Genomic DNA, 20,891 nt, shown 5'->3' on the forward strand with positions numbered 1-20,891 from the left:
ACACGAACGCATTGATGAATAACAATCGAATGTCTCATAAAGTTCAGCCTGAAACTTTGAAATGGCTACAATTCTTTCTGCGCACATGCACACACACACACACACACACACACACACACACACACTCGCATGCACGCACACATGCACACACACACACACAAGCACATGCTGTCCCTAAAAGATTTCCTGCAGCTGGAGGCCTGATTATCTACCAGTGAGCCAGTCAGTGCTCACCATTAGCAGTGGGTCTTTACCAGTAGGTGCTGCTATGGCAGGTCCTCAGTGACAGCCAGTTATATTCTGTGGGTGCTGTGCTGTTTAAGCCTAAAGAGAAGAGGGGAAGGGTCTAGTGCCCGTGCAGTATTGGTGGATTACACGAAATGACCTATAACCAGACCTCCAGCTAGTTATATATAATCACAGCCAAAGTCGGCTAATCCAGCACAAGCCACCAGCCCACCCCTCACTGCCTCTCAGCACACATGAAGATTCAGCCTCAAACAGCAGCGCATCTGCAGAGAAAATTGGCATTTGAATTGACACTATTTTAATCTGTGTGCCTGAAGCATTGTGTGTCCACTTAAGGAATTAATTAAAATCCTGCACATCCCTGTACTGTACAGGGTTTTAAATACAGATGTTCGTCATATTGGCAGCTGAATCCAGACCTCACCTATTAAATGAGCACTTGAAACTCTTACCAACCTGTAAAACAACCAGAATACTGCTGAGTGCACTTACTGCTTACATTGCAGTGCCAGCTGCTGATTCCAGCTAAGTGTCAGACATAATTTAAGGGAGCATTTGAAATGTTGCCACACAATTTAAAAAGTGAATTTGCTTGCCTGAGTTGGGTGCAGGTTATTACTCAGTTTTCCAGAAAATGGAAAAATCATTCGAGGCTTGATTAGTTTTTTTTAAGTTAAACTTTTATGGCCATTTATTGTGCTGTTGAAAGAAAAACAAAAAAATGGAATTGATAGTACTCTAATACACCAAATGCTGGTTACACTACCATGACAAATACTTCTACTGTCTACTAACAATTAATCCAAATACTAGAATACTACTATATAGTAATAAAATCAAAATCACTTATGGCCAAGTGCAATATCCAAATTGCTAAACGGTGAAATGTGTCACAACATACCATTATAGATGAAGGAATGTGGTACTACAGAGATGCCCCTACAAATCAAATTCTCCAGTACGGAAACATGCTAGTTTGGAGCAGACCCCTGCGAAAAACACATCATCGTCCTCATTTTTAGATTTTTTGCGATGAAAATGAAATGCAACAATTACCATCATGAAATCATGTCTCATATCGCAACATCTGTCCAAATAATGCCAGCTTTTTCGCATATCGTTCAGCCCTACTGTCTACTGCTCTCAAGGCGGCAGGTGTGGTACACTGGCAGGTAGAAAGATATTTTACATCCAGTTTTGGTCAGATCAGTCCAGTAATATTATGCTTATTCCATAATTCGAATTTAAACTGTTGTTTATGCTTTATTTGTTGAAATGACTTCTGTTTTCCATTTCAAGCTTGTTGAACTTTGCTTTCTCCATGTAGCTTTCCAGCTCCCATGCATCATAATTTGAATAAAAAATATAAAACATTTTCGATGAAAACCTAGTGTTCAAGCACAAAGTTTGATGTACTGAAGTACAGGGTTTCACATCAAATCATCCAGCACTGCCAAAATTCAATGAAGTGTACCTGCTGCTGAGTGTACACTTATTGGAAAAACAGCAAATCAAAGCAGCCATTCAGCCCGATATCAAGCTAAAGCGTGTAATGCATCCAACGGGCCCTTCCGGTTCACCCTGTCTGTGTCACATTGTGCATCGCTAAGGCGTGAAAACAACACCTTCTCATTCTGCAGTTAAGTAAGCTATAATAAATATGCAACATCCAGTTACACTTTCATAATAAATCTTACTGAGAAATGTTTTAGGTGATGGTTAGGGTTTGGTTAGGTTAGGCTTAGTAGCCTCAGTAGTTTTTATGCCTAACCTTTAGGAGAAGATCATGGTCTGGCTTCTAATTTTGAAGCCGGTATTGATCCATCCTTGAGCTTCAGCTTTTAAGTGAATCCTTCTTTTTATTGGCCCTCCAACGTAAAATGGCTAGCACACACATATAGCCCAAGTGTTTTCCAGTTGTTGATGTGGGGACATTTCCATCAAGTTATTCCCTTGGGTCTTCACTCCCTCAGATGGTGGGAGTAGAAGACTTTTGTGTTGGTTCTTGCAGTCGACAACAGACAAGTTATCATGCGTTGCTCTTCATGTCACCTTCAGCATCTTTGTTGCAGGTAACATTCGGAGTTGGAGTTATAGCAAGGAAAATAGCAGCAATATGAGTATGTGCATGGCCCTCGATCTGGACCGATCTATTTTTTTTTGCTAAAACATTTATCACAGCAATGAAGGCATTGCCAGATCCGTGCATAGACGAAGCCAGTATATCGTCCACCCCCACCTTATACCGTGTTTATCCTGTGCTACCTCCATAATCACTCCCTGCTGGTGCTGCACCTTCATACATGCATGTACTTTTCATGCCTGTGCGAGGCAAACCGTCACACAGACATGTTCTCCTTTAGTGGATTGGTGGATTGCCCTCTTTGGCTTAAGACTGGTCTGAGCCATTAGATACTCAGATTAGAAAAATTGCAATGATACAATACAGTGACGACAAAGGTAGTTAACAGGTTCTGTTATTGCTTGTCCACTTAGCAGCCATTTTACCAGGCTAAGAGCACTGGAGAGGCTTACAGAGTACAATTCAAGCACCACTTTCACTGCTTGATCATCAGCATTTATTACCCTGATACCAGGCATATCCAATACACTGAGCACACAGAGCCTACGTTTTATGGAATACGTTATGTGTCTTTTCCTCTAGCTCGTTTTGTGAAGTATGACTAGCCTGTACTGTCCCATTGTAGGGTAGAGACACATAGAGACAAGAAAACAAGTGTATCTAGCTGTGTATCATACATCACTTTTCTCCCACAAATGAGCATTTTGCCCAGGCAGAGTCACAGTTTCAGTAATCAGTCAATGTTTTATCAAGGATCATTATATTTTTCTTTTCAGGCCGAATGTCCCTGAATATTTTGCTGTGACTAAGTCACATTTTAGGTTTTTCCAACACTGCCTCACACGGTCTTTGAAGTTTTTAAAGCATCCTAGGTGACAGATGTCCCATCAGGCTCTTAACTTGTGGTCCGCCTTCACCTCCTTTCAGACCTGAGTTAGAGAGACCGTCGCCACTCCCACAGAGATCCAAGGACAGATCCAGAGAGCTGATTGCAAAGACAGAAAGACACATAGATAGAGAAAGGGGGGAGTTCAATCTCCCCAAAGAATCAAAGGGAGATGGTGACAAAGACAGAGCACACAAAATACAGGTAGAGAGGTGGAGAAGAGATGAGATTGAGTCCCAGAGAAGTTGGGTTTTTATTTCAGCTGTAGTAAATTACTTTCCACTTTTCCACATTTGCAAAAAGAGGCTAAATACAAGTTGTGATCACAGCAATGCTAAGCTGTATATCCAGTGCAGCAGAAGATAAACATAAAATGATTTCACGTGTTGATAGAGAATGTGTACATATTTAGTGTGTATAGTTCCAAATGTGTGCATGCAAGGTATGTTTTTCTCCAGATTCAGAGTAGACATATGTGCAGCAGAGCAAGAGAGCAGGGCCTGTGGATGTTGTACTATCACAGGTGCTTAGGGCTCCAGCCTGAGGCTGCTCTAATTCCTTTAAACACTCATGCTCTTATTTTGAAAAGAGAAAATCCACCCTAAAACTTGTTGTTGAAAAAGGCTGTTTCAGTGCTGCCTTTTGCACAAAACCCTGATTGACGAGTGAAATTTACAGAACTGACAGTTAGGCAGTCAACGAACAGCTGATGCACAGTCTTATCGGTGGCTGTGCTGAGGAGTCATTGATTAGAAACTGCTGATAATTACTCACAGAGCGGCCTAGTTTGAGCTTCTTTTATTCACAGTTTGACACTTCTATCTGTAAGAGTGTAAAATCACCTCACATCTATTGCATCACTGGAAGGAAACACACTTGTTAGAGCTACATTACGTGAGTACATTAAAGGTGAGGTAGGAGTTATAGACAGAATGAGTGTTACCGAGCTGATTTTAAGGACAATGGCTCATTTTATGGTTCAAAGCTGTTTGCAGTGAAATATAACAAATGTCATTTGGTTATAAAAGCCCAGGTAAATTCCACAAGGTCACCCAAGTTCAGACAGAGACACTTATTTGAAAGGATTCTGGACTATTTATTCTAACAAATAAAGCAATGTTGTCCTTGTTTGTGATTTCTCCAAGTTAGTCTAAGCATCAGATCCCTGGCCTAGACACATTAAAACCAGACACTGCATCAGACACAACTGAGAAATGCCCTGCTGGTGTCCAGGTTATACCAGGATTAAAATGAGAAATGGCATATAATGAGTTCCCAGATTAATTACCACCACAGTGGAATGTTCAGATGTGATTGCGATGTGATAAACTGTCTGACTGATCAGTCTGACAGCTATCAGGATGCTTCATTGTCACCGTCCAAAACGATAACATGTGTTTTCCCTCCTTTTCTCTCTCTCTCTCTCTGCCTCCCAGTGGTCAGCGGGCCTTTCTATTGGAGAATGTGCCATGCAGCACCGCCAGTTGCCATAGTGTAGGGAGAATGTTCCACATCCACTGGGACCAATCAGATTTGGGAGCCATCCAGAATGCCGTCATGGCAACATTCTTTGACATCTATGAGGACGTGAGTAGTTTGTGTTGAGTTAATGTTGTTTAGGACTTACACGCAGCATACGGGACCATCCTTTCTCTCATTCTTTTTCCTTCCATTTCCCCACACATTCCATCTGTTTCTCCTCTACCAGTTTGTGCCTCTGCTCAGTGTCTCCTCTTATCTGTCCCAGATAGAACTTGATGCCAAATAGAGAAGAAAAATGAATAAATGTGACAGAGCACACGAGAATGTTTGGTTTGTGTAATGCAGAAAAGCGGATTGTATGAAAAGATTTTTTCCACAATGATCTCAACAAAATGATTTAAGTTTATAGTTTTTCGTTCATGCTCAGCGGTAATATTACAAAATTGGACTAAGGTTAGGACAGTGTCATGTTCAGTTTAGTGCTTGTTTATAATCAGTAGTACCATTTAAAGCACATAAAATAGCTTGTGTGCAAGCCGACGTTACTCCATCTTTGCCAGCTTTGTATTAACACAACACAGCGCTATTATTCATTTTCTTTGTATGCCCTGCTGCTGTTGTTGTACACCTCCTGCTGTTCTTATGACATCAGTCTTATTCTTTTATTTCTGTCTGAATGTCTATCCATGGTGACAATGGTGATGAAAAAATTTAGGCCTCCTTGCATACTATAAAACACACACACACACTAACACACACATTGTCTTACACATTCCATACATCCTTCTTATTATGTTGGCTCTGATCACACATTCCTGCACACACCCCCACTCACAGCCATAATAAGCGCCCGCATATAGTACAGTAGTTGCATTGCAATCTACTGCATGTGCTTGTCTTATCAGCATTAATTATTACTCCTAATGTGGCCTGTCTGTTAAATTCAACTATCTCTCTTTTTCTGTCCCTCGCTCTCTCACTCAATTGAGAGAGAATTTATAAATGGGACAGAGATATAGTGAGGGGAAGAGAAAGAGGGAAGACTAGAGATGGTGAGATAATGCTGGATCAGTCACCCAGAATGGTAGAGGGATAAAAATGTACATCAGAGCACTAACGCACCCACACCATGCTCTCATTGTCCCTTATCTATATGCCTGTCTTCATTTGCAGGGTATATTAGACATGCTGGTTCTAAGCAAGGCAGAGGGCAAACAGGACTTCATCATCCATGCTTTGAAGAACAATTATGAAGCTGATGCCTACTTCGTTAAAGTGATGGGTAAGTGACTTATGCTCCTCTCCACGTGCCTAAACCAGTTTATTGGAGGGTTCACACGAAGCATGAGAAAAGCACTGTTTGTCTCTTCCTGTCCTTTTCTTATTCTGCCCAGGAAATCCACCCTCAATTACCTGAAAAAAACACATCTGAAATATTTATGATTTAGTGTATTTTTGTCATTTGTACTGTAACAGTCCCTCCTAGACCAATTAGAATCACTGCACTTGAGCAGCTTTCCCTAGACTTAGAAACCAGATGCTCATGACTGTTATCTGTCTGTATCTATCAAGCTGCTGAGTTGGTGGTGAGAAGAGGATATTGTCCAAGCGTTCTGTTCCATTTCAGCCCATATTAAAATGGCCACTGCCCACACAAGACTGCTGTAGTACTTGCACTTTCTCCCAAAATGTAATTTTACAACTCGCAGTCTAGTTGCTGACATTGATAACGCTCCATGCTTGACTCAAGAGTGGAAGCAGGATAATGGGCCATCCTCGAAATTCATCATGTATTAGTTGTAGGAAAGGGCACAATAATATTCCCACATATTGTATTAGAAGTGTCAATTGAGAGGCAGATCTGTTTACAGTAAGTCTGAATTCTCATCAGACTGTTTTAATGGACTACAGTATGTGTGGTTCCTGGTGTTCCACGTTATTATAGTAGAATGATAAAATCATCCTGAAAATCATCTGAATGAAAATGTGTGACTTGTATTGTCAACCAGGATTGATTTCACACCAGACATTTCATTTAAAACAAGAGCATAACTGGTAATAATGCTATGAGCCCCGTGTAACACTATTCTTTTAATTAACAATGATTTGTTGTTTTGCTGTTTAATACAAATGCCTGTGGTGTCCCACGTAGCCACGGTATCCTGGATTCAGAGCGAGGCTGGCACTCTCATTGCATGTCACCCCCCTCTGCCTCTCCCCATGTAACCTGTCCCCTTCAACTTGACTGCTTGATAAAGGTGTCAGAAATGCCACGAAAATAAAAATAACCTTTTTCCTGTCTATGCAACAAAGACAACTCGATGCTCACTAATTCTAAAGAAATAGCACGCACCATTTGTGCCGTATGCAGTATTTCAGTCACACTTTAAACCTGATATTTACAAATGATGTCTGACTAGAAGAAACAGTAGCTTCAATATCTGCGTGCGAAGCTCAGAAATACTTTATATATTTTTGGCTAACTGCTTTTTTTCCTCAGTTAATAGCTTTTATTTCTTTTATTTTTTCATTGTAACAGCATTTGAGTAAAAATCAAGACGTGGTTCTTTTGAAGTCAAAATGTTGGTACAGCGTTAGTACCTAGTGACATTTGAGGAAAGCAAAAATAGTTCCACTCTAGGGTGGGCCTTTGCACAGTTTAATCTGTCACTCTGCTCTGCTCATTAGTAGGAAAAGGAGCGTTGCTCATCCCTTTCTGTTTCAGCACAGTTGGCGAACAGTTGTTGTTTTGTCTCTTTTGGAAGGGTGGGGCTACAACTCCTCATCTTCTGTCAGGATCACACACACACACAAGAAACAGGCACAAATCATCACCATCCCCTTGTAAGCTCACACCAGTACAGTACACATACTTACTAATGCACAGTATTTATGACAGCAGTATTTATCATCAAGTATTTCATACATACACAGATCTGACCTGCCACAGATACGTAGGACTGATTCTCTGCATTCTCTCTGCAGTAATGCAGACATGGCACTGTTGAACAGCAGAATAAGAGTGAAGACATCCAAGTCTACATTCAAATGAATAGTTTTGACATCAGGGTCACAATAATGAAGGCATGGAATGGAATTGATTCATAATCCAAAACAAAATGACATGCATTTGACAGCATAGTGAAGTCATATTTGAGATTTAGCTACCTTCAGTTGACCAATTGTATATATATATACAGTATATATTCCATGCAGGCATTTGGACTTGACTAAAACCTCCACACGTCCAAGGTTTGTGCTTGTGTTCATCTTTCTCTCTGTATGCTATTACGAACCTTAATGGCATGAAGAGAGCAGGATTGAGGACCGATGTACCAGAAATATCCATCACAGGGGAGGATGTCAAGCCTATGGAAGTCTTTGATGTGGTCCAGCGAGCATTTAACTACTCTCTCAGCCTCTTGAATGGCACACTGCAGCCTTGCATTGAAATGGGAGGGGGCCATGCTGAACTTTGATGGATGATGCTACAGTGCTTTTAATGACTGGACTGGAGTCAGGCAGGGATTAGTTGTGTCACTCTGCGCTGTCAAAATTGACACAGCAACATCCTGCGTTTGCTGTAGTGGTTATAGCGCTGCTGTCAGCCCACTTGAAGTTAGTTCCCCGAGGAGCACCTGTGGTTTCACAACAAGGTGAGACTTCTTTCAGACCACTGAGCTTGACGTGTTCAGGAAGAAGAGCTACTAAACAGAGAGTTTGTGTTGGATGCTAGGTTGAGGTTAGTGCAGGGCTCTGCTGTAGGAGCCAGTGGTTTCCAGGATCCAATAGAAGTCTGTGTGGACCCATCATCTAATTGTTGTGGTCACATACTGTTGTATGCCCAAACCAAGGCTGAAAGGTTTAGGCTTTTTAAATTGACGGAGTGCAGGTTTTAATTTGCAAAAGCCTCCAGTTGCACGATGTCACTGCTAATCAAGACTGGGTTTGTTTCATGGTGATGTTTTAAAAGGTGGAGAGTGTGGATTGTGTTTTATAAATGTTCAAAAATACCCACAGGCGTGGAGTGGTCGAGTCTTTTTCTAGATGAATGTTCAGTTCAGCTCACATTCAAACCCAAATGAAGCTTTAACAAATGTTTTACATCTACAAGATGGTTTTGCAGTTTAGTTAGTTAGTTAGTAATGCTTAGTATGCCCTGCACACCATCCCAGGTGTTCTTTGTTATTGGCTCATTTAAAATGAAAATGAATTAAAAATCATAAAGGTTTAATTTGTGAAATCACCCATGTGGTTGTGGCATAGGCATGTAAGGTTTTAATTTATAGACAATGGTATTGAAATGATAATAATATTATTAAATAATAATTGAAATATGGTACAAATCGTACAACTATGATGGGAGAAAATATTGTAAAATGCCAGAAACATTGGCATTATTTTACATGTCAGTAAACAAAATTACAGCCTCTGTCTGAGCAGCAGACCTGTGTTTGTGTGTGACCTTGACTCGCCCCCCTTCTCCCTGCTATAACATGAATTCATTTCATGCCACCTCTCTAAACGCCGCTGCTGCTTTTCGTTATCCATGTCTTGTCTCGCTGCAGCACATCAAACAAAACACACACAGATACGCTCACACCAAAACGCCTGTTTTTCCTCGGTTGTTGCGATAACTGTCAGTTTCTCCACTTCTCCTCTTTATGTGACTTCAGTTATTACATTCTTGGCTGTGAATATTTCATGCATGTTCAGTGTTGCATTTTCTCAATTCTACAGAGTAGAGAGCAGACAACAAGCAACCAAAAAAAAAATGTATCTGTCAAGTGTTACATCCTGTCGACATTTCATTCGTCTCCCCTCTGTGAACGTTAGCTCAAATGCAGTTTAATAGCCTCGCACCTCCCATTGAACCCCCTGAGGGTAAATTGTTTATTTGCCATTCTTTTCAGGCCTCTTTGATAGCAAAGCTGATACCATTACACGATAATAAGTGAGACTGAGTGTGTGAACTTCATATTCAGACTTGACAGATTATGTCAGCCAGTTATGTTTTTGTAGACAGCCTGATCCAGTCCTCCGTTCTGTGAGATGGAACCCTATTTTCTCAAGATGACATCCCTCAACCCTCCCCTGAGCATTATTGAACAACACCGGCTGAAGGATTGACTTTGTGTCGAGCTTGGTGTGTGTGTGTGTGTGTGTGTGTGTGTGTGTGTGTGTGTGTGTGTGTGTGTGTGTGTGTGTGTGTGTGTGCAGTTTGTGAGTGAAAGGTACTGCAAGGTCCCATGATGCACACGGACTTCCAGGGTGAAATCCATCACAGGTTGGCTTTAGACAGCAGCCTTGCCTCTCTGCCTGCCAGAGGCCTGTACTCTTGCTGGGCTTTCCACACAGGATGACCTGAACCTGTGCTGGTCTGACATCTCATCCTCCCGTGCTCCCCACATGCAATAATTCACTCACTGGCACTTTCCATCAAGACCCTTACCTCTGTTGCCATAGGAGCATATCCATAAGCATCTATTATTTGGGAGGAGGCTGGATGAGAGACTTGGCAACTAGAATGCATGTTGACTTTTATTTTATTCAACGGATTGATCATGTGCAATGGTGGGTCCACCACTTTGGTCCAGACTCAAATATCTCAACACCCATGTGATGGATTGCCATGACATCTTATACAGACATTCATGGTACCCAGAGAATGAATCGTACTGATGTTGGAGATCCCCTGATTTTACCTCTTCTCACCATGAGATTGCCACTTGTGGTTTAGAGTGAAATATCCTAACGACCAGTGCATGGATTGTCATGAAATTTGCTAGATGTTCAGTCCATCGAGGATGAATTCTAGACTTTTCCTCTAGTGCCACCATGAGGTTGACATTTTTGCTTTTCACTAAAATATCTTTTGGATAGATGGATGCAAAGTTTGGTGCACACATTCATGGTCCCCACAGGATGAACTGTAATAACTTTGATCCCCTGACCTTTTCATCTTCCTTTCACACTATCTGGTACAAATTAGATTTTGTCCTCTACTTTAGTTCAGGTACAGTGGAGCCTCATAGAGAACTTAGCATGGAGGTAGGCTCTTACTTAATTCTGTATAATCATGTCTGTTTTCCCTTCGGTATGAAAATGTGCCAATCCACAACGCTGAAGCCAAGGTATATTTTGAACTGTTAAAGCTCTGTTACTTCCCCAGCATCATAAAGTGTAATACCACTGCTGTGTATCACTGCCAGTTTAATAATGCTCAACCCAAACAATATAAGAAAACACATCTAAGACTTTAAGAAGAGGTCTTCACAGGTCCACTCAATCAAGGAGAATGACAACCATGTGATCATGGCAATAGCAGCCTAGACCCGTCCCACAACCAGGCCAAGTACAAATGCTATTGTTATGGGATCGCATTGGGTCCTGCTGTATTGCTGCAGGTCTTGGGTCTGTCAATACTGTATATCTAATTAATACCCAAGTGGGTGCTACCCTACTTGCTATCAGCTGTCATTGTGTGTTGCATCATTATCATTGCAGGTAAAATAAAAAATATGTTTTGTTTTGTTTTTTTAAGCAAAAAAGGGTGTGCAGAGAAAAATGACATTTATTGCTGCTCTTTTTGAACGCGGCTGCTCATTTAGTGACCATTAATCATTAATCATGCTGCCGGTGTTCAGTGTGTTCACTCGACATGAGGGTTTGTTCAGGTCAATCACATTTTGGATGAAGTAAGATTCCCCTCAAGTCTGTCCTGATTGGGTGAATTGAGTCTCCTTTCAAAATTCTTTCTTGCACATCGGGTTGGGGGGGGAAGATTTCCACCCAGTCCACAATATTGGGCACAATCATTGCACCCCATAACCGAAGAGACATATTTTGGATTTTCAAGGAGCATAGTAAGAGCATGAATGACTATTAAGCCTTACACCAAGCAAAGTGGTTCCACTTTGAGCTGCAAGTGAGAGTGACGCACAGAGTGGTTGCAGGGTGGACAGATGGATGGATGATTGCTGCTGAGGAAGGAGGAAATGGGAGAAATCATAAAGTCCAAAATTAGAAAGAAGGATAAAATGATGTGTGGTTGGGAGGAGAAAGGGAGGGGGTATCTCTGCATGAGCATCTCAAAGTGTGTGTGATTGTGGGATGTGTGTGTGTGTGTGTCTGTGGGAAAAAGATGAAGAGAGAGACTGACAGGCAGAACTGTATGAGTTGATTAGTTTCCTGCTCACTTATTAGGATGCAGATTAGCTGCATTGAGAAACATCTGGAAGCTTTTCTCAGTCCCTTCTCCTCTCTCCACTCCTTATCTCCCTTTTCATCTCTTCTCCTCGTTTACCAAATCCAGCTCTCTACTTCTGTCATTCCACATTTTCTCTTCTCCTCTCCCTTTCACTCCTCTCTTGTTCTCCCATCTTTCCTCCTTCCTGCGTCTTTCATTTCCTCCCCTCTAACCCTCTCCAGCGTCTGTTTTTACCTCGCTCTCACCTCTCCTCCTGCCCTCACCCTGCCTTCACTCCTCTCTTGTTTCCCTTTGGCAAAGGTCTCGCTTCCTGTCCTGCTGCTTCCCCTCCGCCTCTCTCTGTCTGTCAGTCAGAGCTGTCTTTTATTCCCTCTTTTCATTTCATTCAAACAACAACGAGGAGATTTACATGAAGTCTTTTAGTATGGCTTTGTCGTCCGGAGGAGGATTTCACTGGAGGCTGTATATTCAGATTGGTGTGAATATTTTTTCCGTCTATGCTGCAACACATAAAGATGGCTGAGTGGGAGCCCCTGCTCCCATGTTTGTCAAAATAGCATCCAGCAGCAGCTTATGTCGACAGTTGAAGTCATAATGGCTCTGGCTGCAAATATGACTATAAGCAAGCCATGCAACACAGTATGCTACATATTACAGCCTTTTTATTCGTTATCTACATGGAGTAGTAACATGTGTTACTGTTGTAACAAAAGATTGTGCTGTTTCCCCATCCTGTCCAAAAGGAAAATAGCAGGAATCCATTAACCATATTTTACCATTTATGATTTCAGCTGTTTTGGATTCTGACTAAAATTGAGAAAATCAACCAGTAGCTGATGGATTTTCAATAATGGAACTGCAGCATGGTGTAAAGATGGCCTCTATTCATACCTCTATTCTTTTCAGTGTAAATAAGGTAGAAACTTTACCACCTATCTTACCACTGATATAGCCTCACAGAACCAAATGTAAACTACTTTAGTTTTGTCAAGTTAATGTTTTGAGTGTGGATCACATCCACTGAGAAGGTAGCAGGAAGGTGGATCAAGTTGCAAATTATTGTGTGGTTAAGAAGATGAAAACAACAAGGAGCACCTAATTTTGAATTAGGCTTGGGCATTATATTTGCCACTGCCAATGCTTCGAACCCAAGTGAAGTCCCACCGAGCTTTACCAGGCCATGGTAAGCAGAGGAAAGAGGTTGTGGGCTGGATTTTGAGAGGCTAACCTCTGCCGTCATGGTCCGGTGCTGCAGGCCAGTCTTTTACAGGTGTGGTCAGTTGACCATGTTGTCATACCTCAAAAGCACTCCAAACTTTCAGACATTCAGATGATGCTGTTTCTTTTTATACAAAGTACATTTGATGTGCATGTTTCTGAAAAGCACATTTGACATCTTTCATCATTTCTCAGAACACTCAGACACTTTGGACGTCTTGGGCTTTGGACTGGCAGTTTTCAGTGCAGTGTGAGACAAACATATGGATGAAGAGAACATGCTCTCTGTAACCAGTTATCCACTGTGAGGATGTTAAGCTTTATGCTAATTAATATGGCTAATTAACGAGGTGAACACGTTTGCAGTGTTCATCTGAAAGTGAAACACAGTGGAAGCTACTGCCAGCTGTTCAGGGACAGTGAGCATACAACAAGGCTGTAATGATGTTAGCCAAAGCGAACGCTGAGCAGGGAAGGCTCCCTCTGGGATTTGAATCCCTACGGTGGTGCAGTGCCTTGTCTTACTTACACTTCGACCAGACAAGACAATAGCCGTTTAAGTATGTCTAATGGGGGCAAAAAGGGATATTGTTTTAGTTTTCAGTCAGGCACTCGAGGAAGCCAGATTTACAGGAGACATTTGGTGACAGCTCTTCAATTAAATGTCCTTTTCAATGCAGAGATTTCATAATACAATCCAAATATTTAGACTGCTTAGGCTTTTATTTAGCACGCAGATGAACATGGTGTATGTGCACACAATCACAAACACACAGTACATGCTGTACACATCATATCAAACAGTGTATGTCGTCTGTGTGATATGGATTATTTTGCCATGAGCAGGTAGTCATTGCTGGGGTTGTGATTGTTGTTATTTAAGACCAGACATCAACTGGCTGTCGGTCACTGTGTGTGTGTTGGTGTGTTGGTTAGGGGGGCATTGTACCCATGCATGTCTGTAAGCAGCCCTGCAGTCAGCAAAAGCGGCCTGAGGACAGCGAGAAGCGATGAGCATCTCTGCGCAAACGCCGCTCAGCTGTCAGATTGTTGTGTTTGTGTGTCAGTGTGTTTGCGTGTACAGCGTGGTCTGCTTGACTCTTGTCGACTCACACTTGTAGCCAGTAGCGCTGACACAGCTCGTCATGTTCCCCTGTCAAGGGCTGCTCATCGCATTTCACTGTTTATCTATGTGTGTTTGGGTGCATGTGTGCCGTGAGCTGGCCCAGCAGCTCAGGACTGTGTTGTGATGTGTACATGTGGTTACCATGGCTCCCTGCAGCTTCTTTTTACAAAGTCCCAGTGAGGGTGCAACTACAGGTGAGGCTTCAACCAGATAAAGTCAACCTGTTGGGAACCTGTAGGTGTAGGGATGTGAAGTAGTGGTTGACAAATACCATTGATCTGCTTTTCCACCAGAATGCATGAACATAACAAAGCAATGTATTGCTGAAAACCTAATTTCAGCGTCTACTGTTACATACACAAGCGATAAGTTGTGAGGAAAAGAATTGTTTGTTTTTAAGTGCAGTTACAGAAATTCATTTCCCATGAAATTACCTCTCTGCATTGTGACAGCCCATAATGCTGTGTTCCTTTATTGATAGATGAAAATGCACTCAAAAACCGTATCTGTTCAAACTGTAAAGGCTTCATGGGGAAATGTTTGTAGGAAGCATAAGAACAACTTCAATCAAGTGTTCAGATTTGTTATCTGTGTATGAGATGCTTGTTACTGTTGTTTGGGATTCAATTTCCAAAGACATTTCAGAATTTTTGCATCAAAAAAGCTGTAGTGTACTAAACAATAATGCATTTATTCATAGCAGTAGTTAAGAAGGGCTCCTACTTTATTTAAAGCAAGTGATCCACGCAAAATTTGCCATCAAATTTCAAGCTCTTGCCTGATATACTTCAAACCTGGCAGGCTTTAACAAGAATGCACTGTATTCTTGCTCTAATTAGCTGCATATAATGTAGGGCCTAGTGAAATCCATTTACATTTTTTTTCCAGATTCCATTTTTTCCCCCCAAATTCTGTGTTTTCTGTTTTAGTTCCTCTGAGTTGTGTGAATTTTAAGATGTAAGCACATTTTGTCATCACAAAAAGCATCTAATCATGTGGTGGATTCATAAAATTTCAACAATCGATCAATCAGTATCGATGAATTTGATATAACACAACATTGCACTATCTTCTGCAGGACAACCTTCTTTGTATCTCGAGCACAGTTGATAAGTGGGTCTGATGGAGGCTACTCTCACATTCAGGCAACACTCCTCGTTGTTTACGATGCTTTAGCAAAAACAGGCATAGCTTTTTAATTTTTTACAACAGAATATCTGACCACCACTAGGCCTTCAACAAGCTCGCAGCTCGGCTGATAGATTGCAAGAGTTTGTGAAGAGATGAGCTCTTGCTAGCGTGCTGCTGTCTTTGACACAACTGTGTGTGTGAGAGAGAGACACCAAAATATAGCAGCATTCGTTCATTCGGCTCATAAGCTCTGTGAAATAGTGCTTATAACGGTAGGGAAAATCTAAAAGTTATATAAACACGCCTGGCGTTGTGCACTGCAGCAGTTCTAACACTAAAAGCACACTACACCAGTAAGTTAGTTCTTAGTGGTGAGAAATGACCTTATTTCTGGTGTCCTAGACCACAAACTGGCAGCACGGATTAAAAACACTGAGGCCCCGCTCAATAATAGCAGACTACTTTATATTACAAATGCATTTTCTTCCAAAACCGTCAGTGCTTCTGTTAAATCTGAATTAAGGCTAACTGGCAGCTGTCATCAAGCTGTCACTGAAACGAGTCCTGAAGATCAGCAAAGTACGTCTGATCTAAGAACCTGACTTTTGCTCACCATTAGACTAGCCACAAACTCACGCGGTGAGCGTTTTTTCTTTATATTTTTTACTCGCTGGGTTCTGGGCAGAAGCAGCCACCACATTATTAAAATCCAGAGCTCTGACCACATCTGATTTAATTGCACAGCACAAGATGCTGAGACATTGCAGAGACATCGTGGTTGTTTGTATGTTTTTTTGAAAAACAAATGTTCTCCCTCACAGTTTGTGACTGGCCTTTGCACATTTTAAACTGTCTGGATTTGAAAACATAAGCAGCTATTTGGGATCCACTAGTTAAGCATGGGGAGTAGTTTCTTAGCAGGAGACTAGCACCCCGTCAGTGCAACCTGGAATCAGGCCAAAGCTTGAAACAGACCTGCTGGTCCACCGTATCTGTGTCGTTTTGCATCACCGAGGGGTGAAAGGAACATACAGTCGAGTTAGCACTGATCAATATGTAACGTCCAGTTAGATTTCAAAGTAAAGCTTTGAAACATTTCAAAAAAACATTTCAGTTTTAAAAAAAACTGCTTCCTTAAAACAATCTACACTGATTATTGGTTTCACACAGAAGTCGAACCCTGGTCTCCTGTGTGAAAGTCCTGTGTGTGATCCACCATGACAATATTTTTGGTTTTCAATCTTTTACAACTCAAGTTGCCCCCTCTGAAACTGAATTCTTCATAATTTTAGTGTCCACTTTAGATGAACAATATTAAACCACTAAAATAAATCAGTGTCTTGATGCAAAACACAAGATTCCTGACCTCTTTGGATGCCTTTACTGTTTTTGTTGCTACATTGTTCATGAGTTGTATTTTCTCATGCAGACATAAACATGATGTCCTTTTATTTCCTCCTTACACATCACAGTCACACACGGCCTGTTTTGCTCATGGAGATGGAGATTTTTCAGTACCACACTTATCCACACAGGGCCATGAGAGCATGAGCACATTTGCGCACACTGTTCATGAAACGCTGCTTGCTGGCTGGCTCGTTGTCACAATGATGAAAACACACACACAGACCCGCACGGAGTACACAGACTAGTTCATCCTCTACTTGATTAGGTTAGTCCTGTGAAGGAGCTGCCATCAGTCTTAATATTACTCTAGAAAATAGGCTACCACTGTCCCACAGAGGCTGTGTAGGCTGTACTGTGTGTGTGTGTGTGGTGGTGGGTTGTCGACTGTTGTATTGGCAAGAGACAAAATCTGTTCCCCGCAGGATGTGTGAGAGCTATTCCAGGGATCTTGTTTTGGCCGTAGAGGAGCTGTTATGTACTTGTTACATGTCAACCAAGGTTTGAAGTATGGAGAACAAAGCGGCCTCACAGAAGAAACACCAGATTTGAGCTTCCTCTCTCATAAGTGCAGTGACTTGCCCGCCTGGTCACGCATACCCACCCTGACAAAGACTCATCCGCCTCCTGGAGCAATGGTGTGCCCATTGAGTTGTGAAGGACTTCTGCATTCATGCATTCCACGTCTATCTTTTTCTTCTCTCTTCCTCTTCCTCTCTGCATCAGTGGGTTCATGTCATGAAATTCTTAATGTAGCATATGTGTGACCCCTCTCATTAAATGGACTACTTTCTCCATTGGCAAACATACATTATAAGAGTTTCTGACAGATGTGTAATGACCTCCAACTTAAAGTTGCTCCTTTTTGGTTTTGACTTTGACTAGAAATTATTGTTTTTTTCGCATTTGACAGGGGATAAAAAAGAGAAGAAGAGTTTGGCATGAGGCAAGGATGCTCTGACAGTGTTATTTCCATGGGGTGCCAAGTGTGATTTAGCTTTATTACATCTACACGGGAAATTAAAATGTCTAAAATCTGACGTTTTGTTTTCCATCACCAAAACACAGATTGTCACGCACATCAGTTCCTCTCAAATGTGTCCATTTACATTGACAGTAAACACCTCATCTCACTTGTTTCCCAATAAGAGAGTATCCTGACAATCCATTTCTGACATACAGTATATTTGTATTCAAGCTGCGCGACATTGTTTGTACCTCTTGGTCCTTTCATGCACCGACATATTTGTCTTCCCGTGATGTTTTGTAATTTGAGGATACGTTTCACACCTTACTCGGGCTGTATTTAAATGTCTGCTGCCAGATTAACACCAACATTGACACTTGTGAGACAGTTTCTGCTGTAGCCCGCAGAGATGCAGAGACTCCTCTGGGAAGCGCTTTTTTACACGCTTCCAGTTCTTCTTAACTGACCTGTGCTTTCTTTCTTCTTCTGTGACGTATTTGAGGTGGACCTCAAACTGTTTATCTTTGTTCTGAACTTTGTTGCTATGTGTTAAAATGCTCCAGACTGTAGAAGATGTAAGGGCTGACTTTGTTCCTCTTCCCTCCCTGCCCTAGACGCTGTGGGTAAGATAGAAACTTGCAGAAAGACTGACCCTTGTCACAGATCTGTATGAGACAGATTTCCACCACAACGCCATTCCCAGCCTCCACTTCAAAGCACATGGTGCTGCTACATCTCTGTCTTATGTCCGATGTTCTTGTTCCTGATAATCCCAAATGAGAAGGACTTCAAACAAATAACTAATCCCTGTGCATTATTGATCAGCGTCAGCGTCATTGTCAGTGGTGCCTGTAGCCTGACCCCAAACAGCATGAAACTCAAACAACCAATGAATAATCTGATCCCTACGATTTATTGATCATCTGTGTCCTTCATAGACGACTTTGGTCCCAAGCCTGTGATGTGTTGATGTGGTGTTTGCTGAGAGTTGATGAGCAGTATAATTACACACAGTGCTGGTTCTGACCACTTTGTTGAGCCGGGCCAGAATTCCACTAGCCCTGCTAAAGGCTTTGATGTTTTCAGAGTCAAAGAAGTTATTCAACGTTAAGTCAACTTCTAGGCCGCTAAAATAGCCAGAAACAGCCTTTGAGAGCGAACTGAAGTCATCTTACAGGCTGCATATTTCTCTCTCACATGTGATACCACAGTAGGTAAATTGTGAAGACATTATTGAAGTTTTTACAGTCTCATTAATGATAAGTGTTGTGTGGTCACCACGTGCCTGTTTTGTTATCCGTGACTGGAAAACATTGAGCGGTTTTCATGTTGTAAACAGCCACTGACAGTTTCCTAGAATATATATTTGATTACTGAATATGCTTTGAAAAGCAATATCAAATGACAACAATACAAGGGCCTTGATGAGCGATTGAAGTCTTTTTCCTGATAAAATGTCATTTCTGACTAAAACTTATGGATGTTAATGTTAATGTTAATGTTAATGTTAATTAAGCAGCTGCTATAGGATATGGACAGTTAAGGCCAAGGAACACATTTGTTGCTGATGGGTGCTCCATCTGAATACCCCTTCAGACATATGCTTAATAACCTTGTGAACTTCAAAGCAACAAATTAGCCTTTGACACAAGTAAGCCATTTCTTTTAAATCAAAGTTTCATCACAAAGTGATGGCAGAAGGGTTACCATGCAGAGGGATCAGAGTACAAGGAAATGCTGCAATGCAGTCCTTAGCCCCAGACCACTACTGCACCTGCATGCAACACTTACATAATTAGTCACACCTTGTTTGGATAGTCCGAACACTATCCAAACAAAGTGCTAACAGTCGCTAACATGCTACCAGTCATTTTGTCATCAAGTTATAGTGACACTGAACTTGACCCATCCAGTAATTGTTGAGATACTTCAGTCTGGGCTGAAGTGGTAGTCCGACCAGTGGACAGGCAGACTTATCCATCCTAAATAATTTTCTTATCCCGTTGTTTGAACACTCATAGTTAAACTGGAGGCTGAATGCTGCTAATTGTCTATAAACAACATGAAGAAGTTGCATATTTGTGTGGTGTAAATGGCTCCTTTCCCTTCACAAGGTGTGCAGGTAGAAAAAATAGAGATGTGTGATAAAAATGGAGTGGGTGGTGTATTGACACAAGTGTCTCTCTGAGATGTTGTAAAAGGACACATTTTTAGAAACAGAAGCATATTTGTTGTGTTGGTGTGAATGACCTACTGTATTTAATCTTTTCTTTCTAACTGCCACTCTTTCATGCTTAATGGTGTACTACAGAGTTCTACAAATAGTCTTAACAGTCAAGAAGAATGAATAGAGGGCCCATGGTGTTGAGTGAATGGGGGAGTATGGAGACAAACACTAACAGAAACATTTAGAAAGCTATAGACAAGGACAAATTGTGAGTGGATGAATGGACATCATGTTCCAGGGAACATTCCACAGTGTGTTGCGTTCAGGGGCAGCTGTCATCTGCCATTGTTGCACATTAGTGTACAGTGTCCCATTTTAAATGAAATCCTTCACAAAATAATTGCAGTGCTCACTTTTGTTCAGAGGTTATTGACACTATGTGTACAATAAATGTTTGTGATGAATATGTTTGAACCAGTACCAATACCAAGGTTCATCCGCCCACTGCCTATACAGTACAACTACAGGGGCACTGTGATGTTCCCTTTGAGGAGGTGCACTGAGTTTGGCTGCTGTTGAGTGTAACACTGGGTGCAGACCTTATTAACAGAGTATTGGGCTTCAGCGTGACTCCATCAGGCAAATCAAGGCAACATAGACCCAGGACCCTATTAGTATGCTAATAAAGTCACTTCTCTAATGACTGATTAGCAATTCAGCAGATTTTGTTCCTCACTCCGCTTGTACACACAAATGAGTGAAATGCTCTCTTAGTGTGCACGCAGACACGCACACGAGCAGTATTAATAGTTTGCGCATTTATTTTTTATGTTTCTCATTGCTGGCAATTTATTTATAACCCTCCCTCCCGTCTTTGGTTGTCTGTCTTGTCCGCACTCCCCTGGCACGCAGAAAGGATGATTAAATTGAATGAATTATATATATATATTTAGTTTGAGCGACAGCAC

The 20,891-nt window shown here is 41.5% G+C and overlaps 1 protein-coding gene across 1 annotated transcript in view; it reads left to right on the forward strand.

Annotated features, from left to right (window-relative positions):
• Positions 1-20,891, forward strand: part of itfg1 (integrin alpha FG-GAP repeat containing 1) — a 155,686-nt gene that overhangs the window by 95,126 nt on the left and 39,669 nt on the right. Inside the window, exons 11-12 of the mRNA XM_041941921.1 lie at positions 4,655-4,805; positions 5,874-5,982. Coding sequence (XP_041797855.1) covers positions 4,655-4,805; positions 5,874-5,982 — 260 coding nt within the window. The remainder of the gene's footprint in view (positions 1-4,654; positions 4,806-5,873; positions 5,983-20,891) is intronic.

The sequence above is a fragment of the Chelmon rostratus genome, chromosome 1, assembly GCF_017976325.1.
Source record: "Chelmon rostratus isolate fCheRos1 chromosome 1, fCheRos1.pri, whole genome shotgun sequence".
NCBI classification, from domain to species: domain Eukaryota; kingdom Metazoa; phylum Chordata; class Actinopteri; order Chaetodontiformes; family Chaetodontidae; genus Chelmon; species Chelmon rostratus.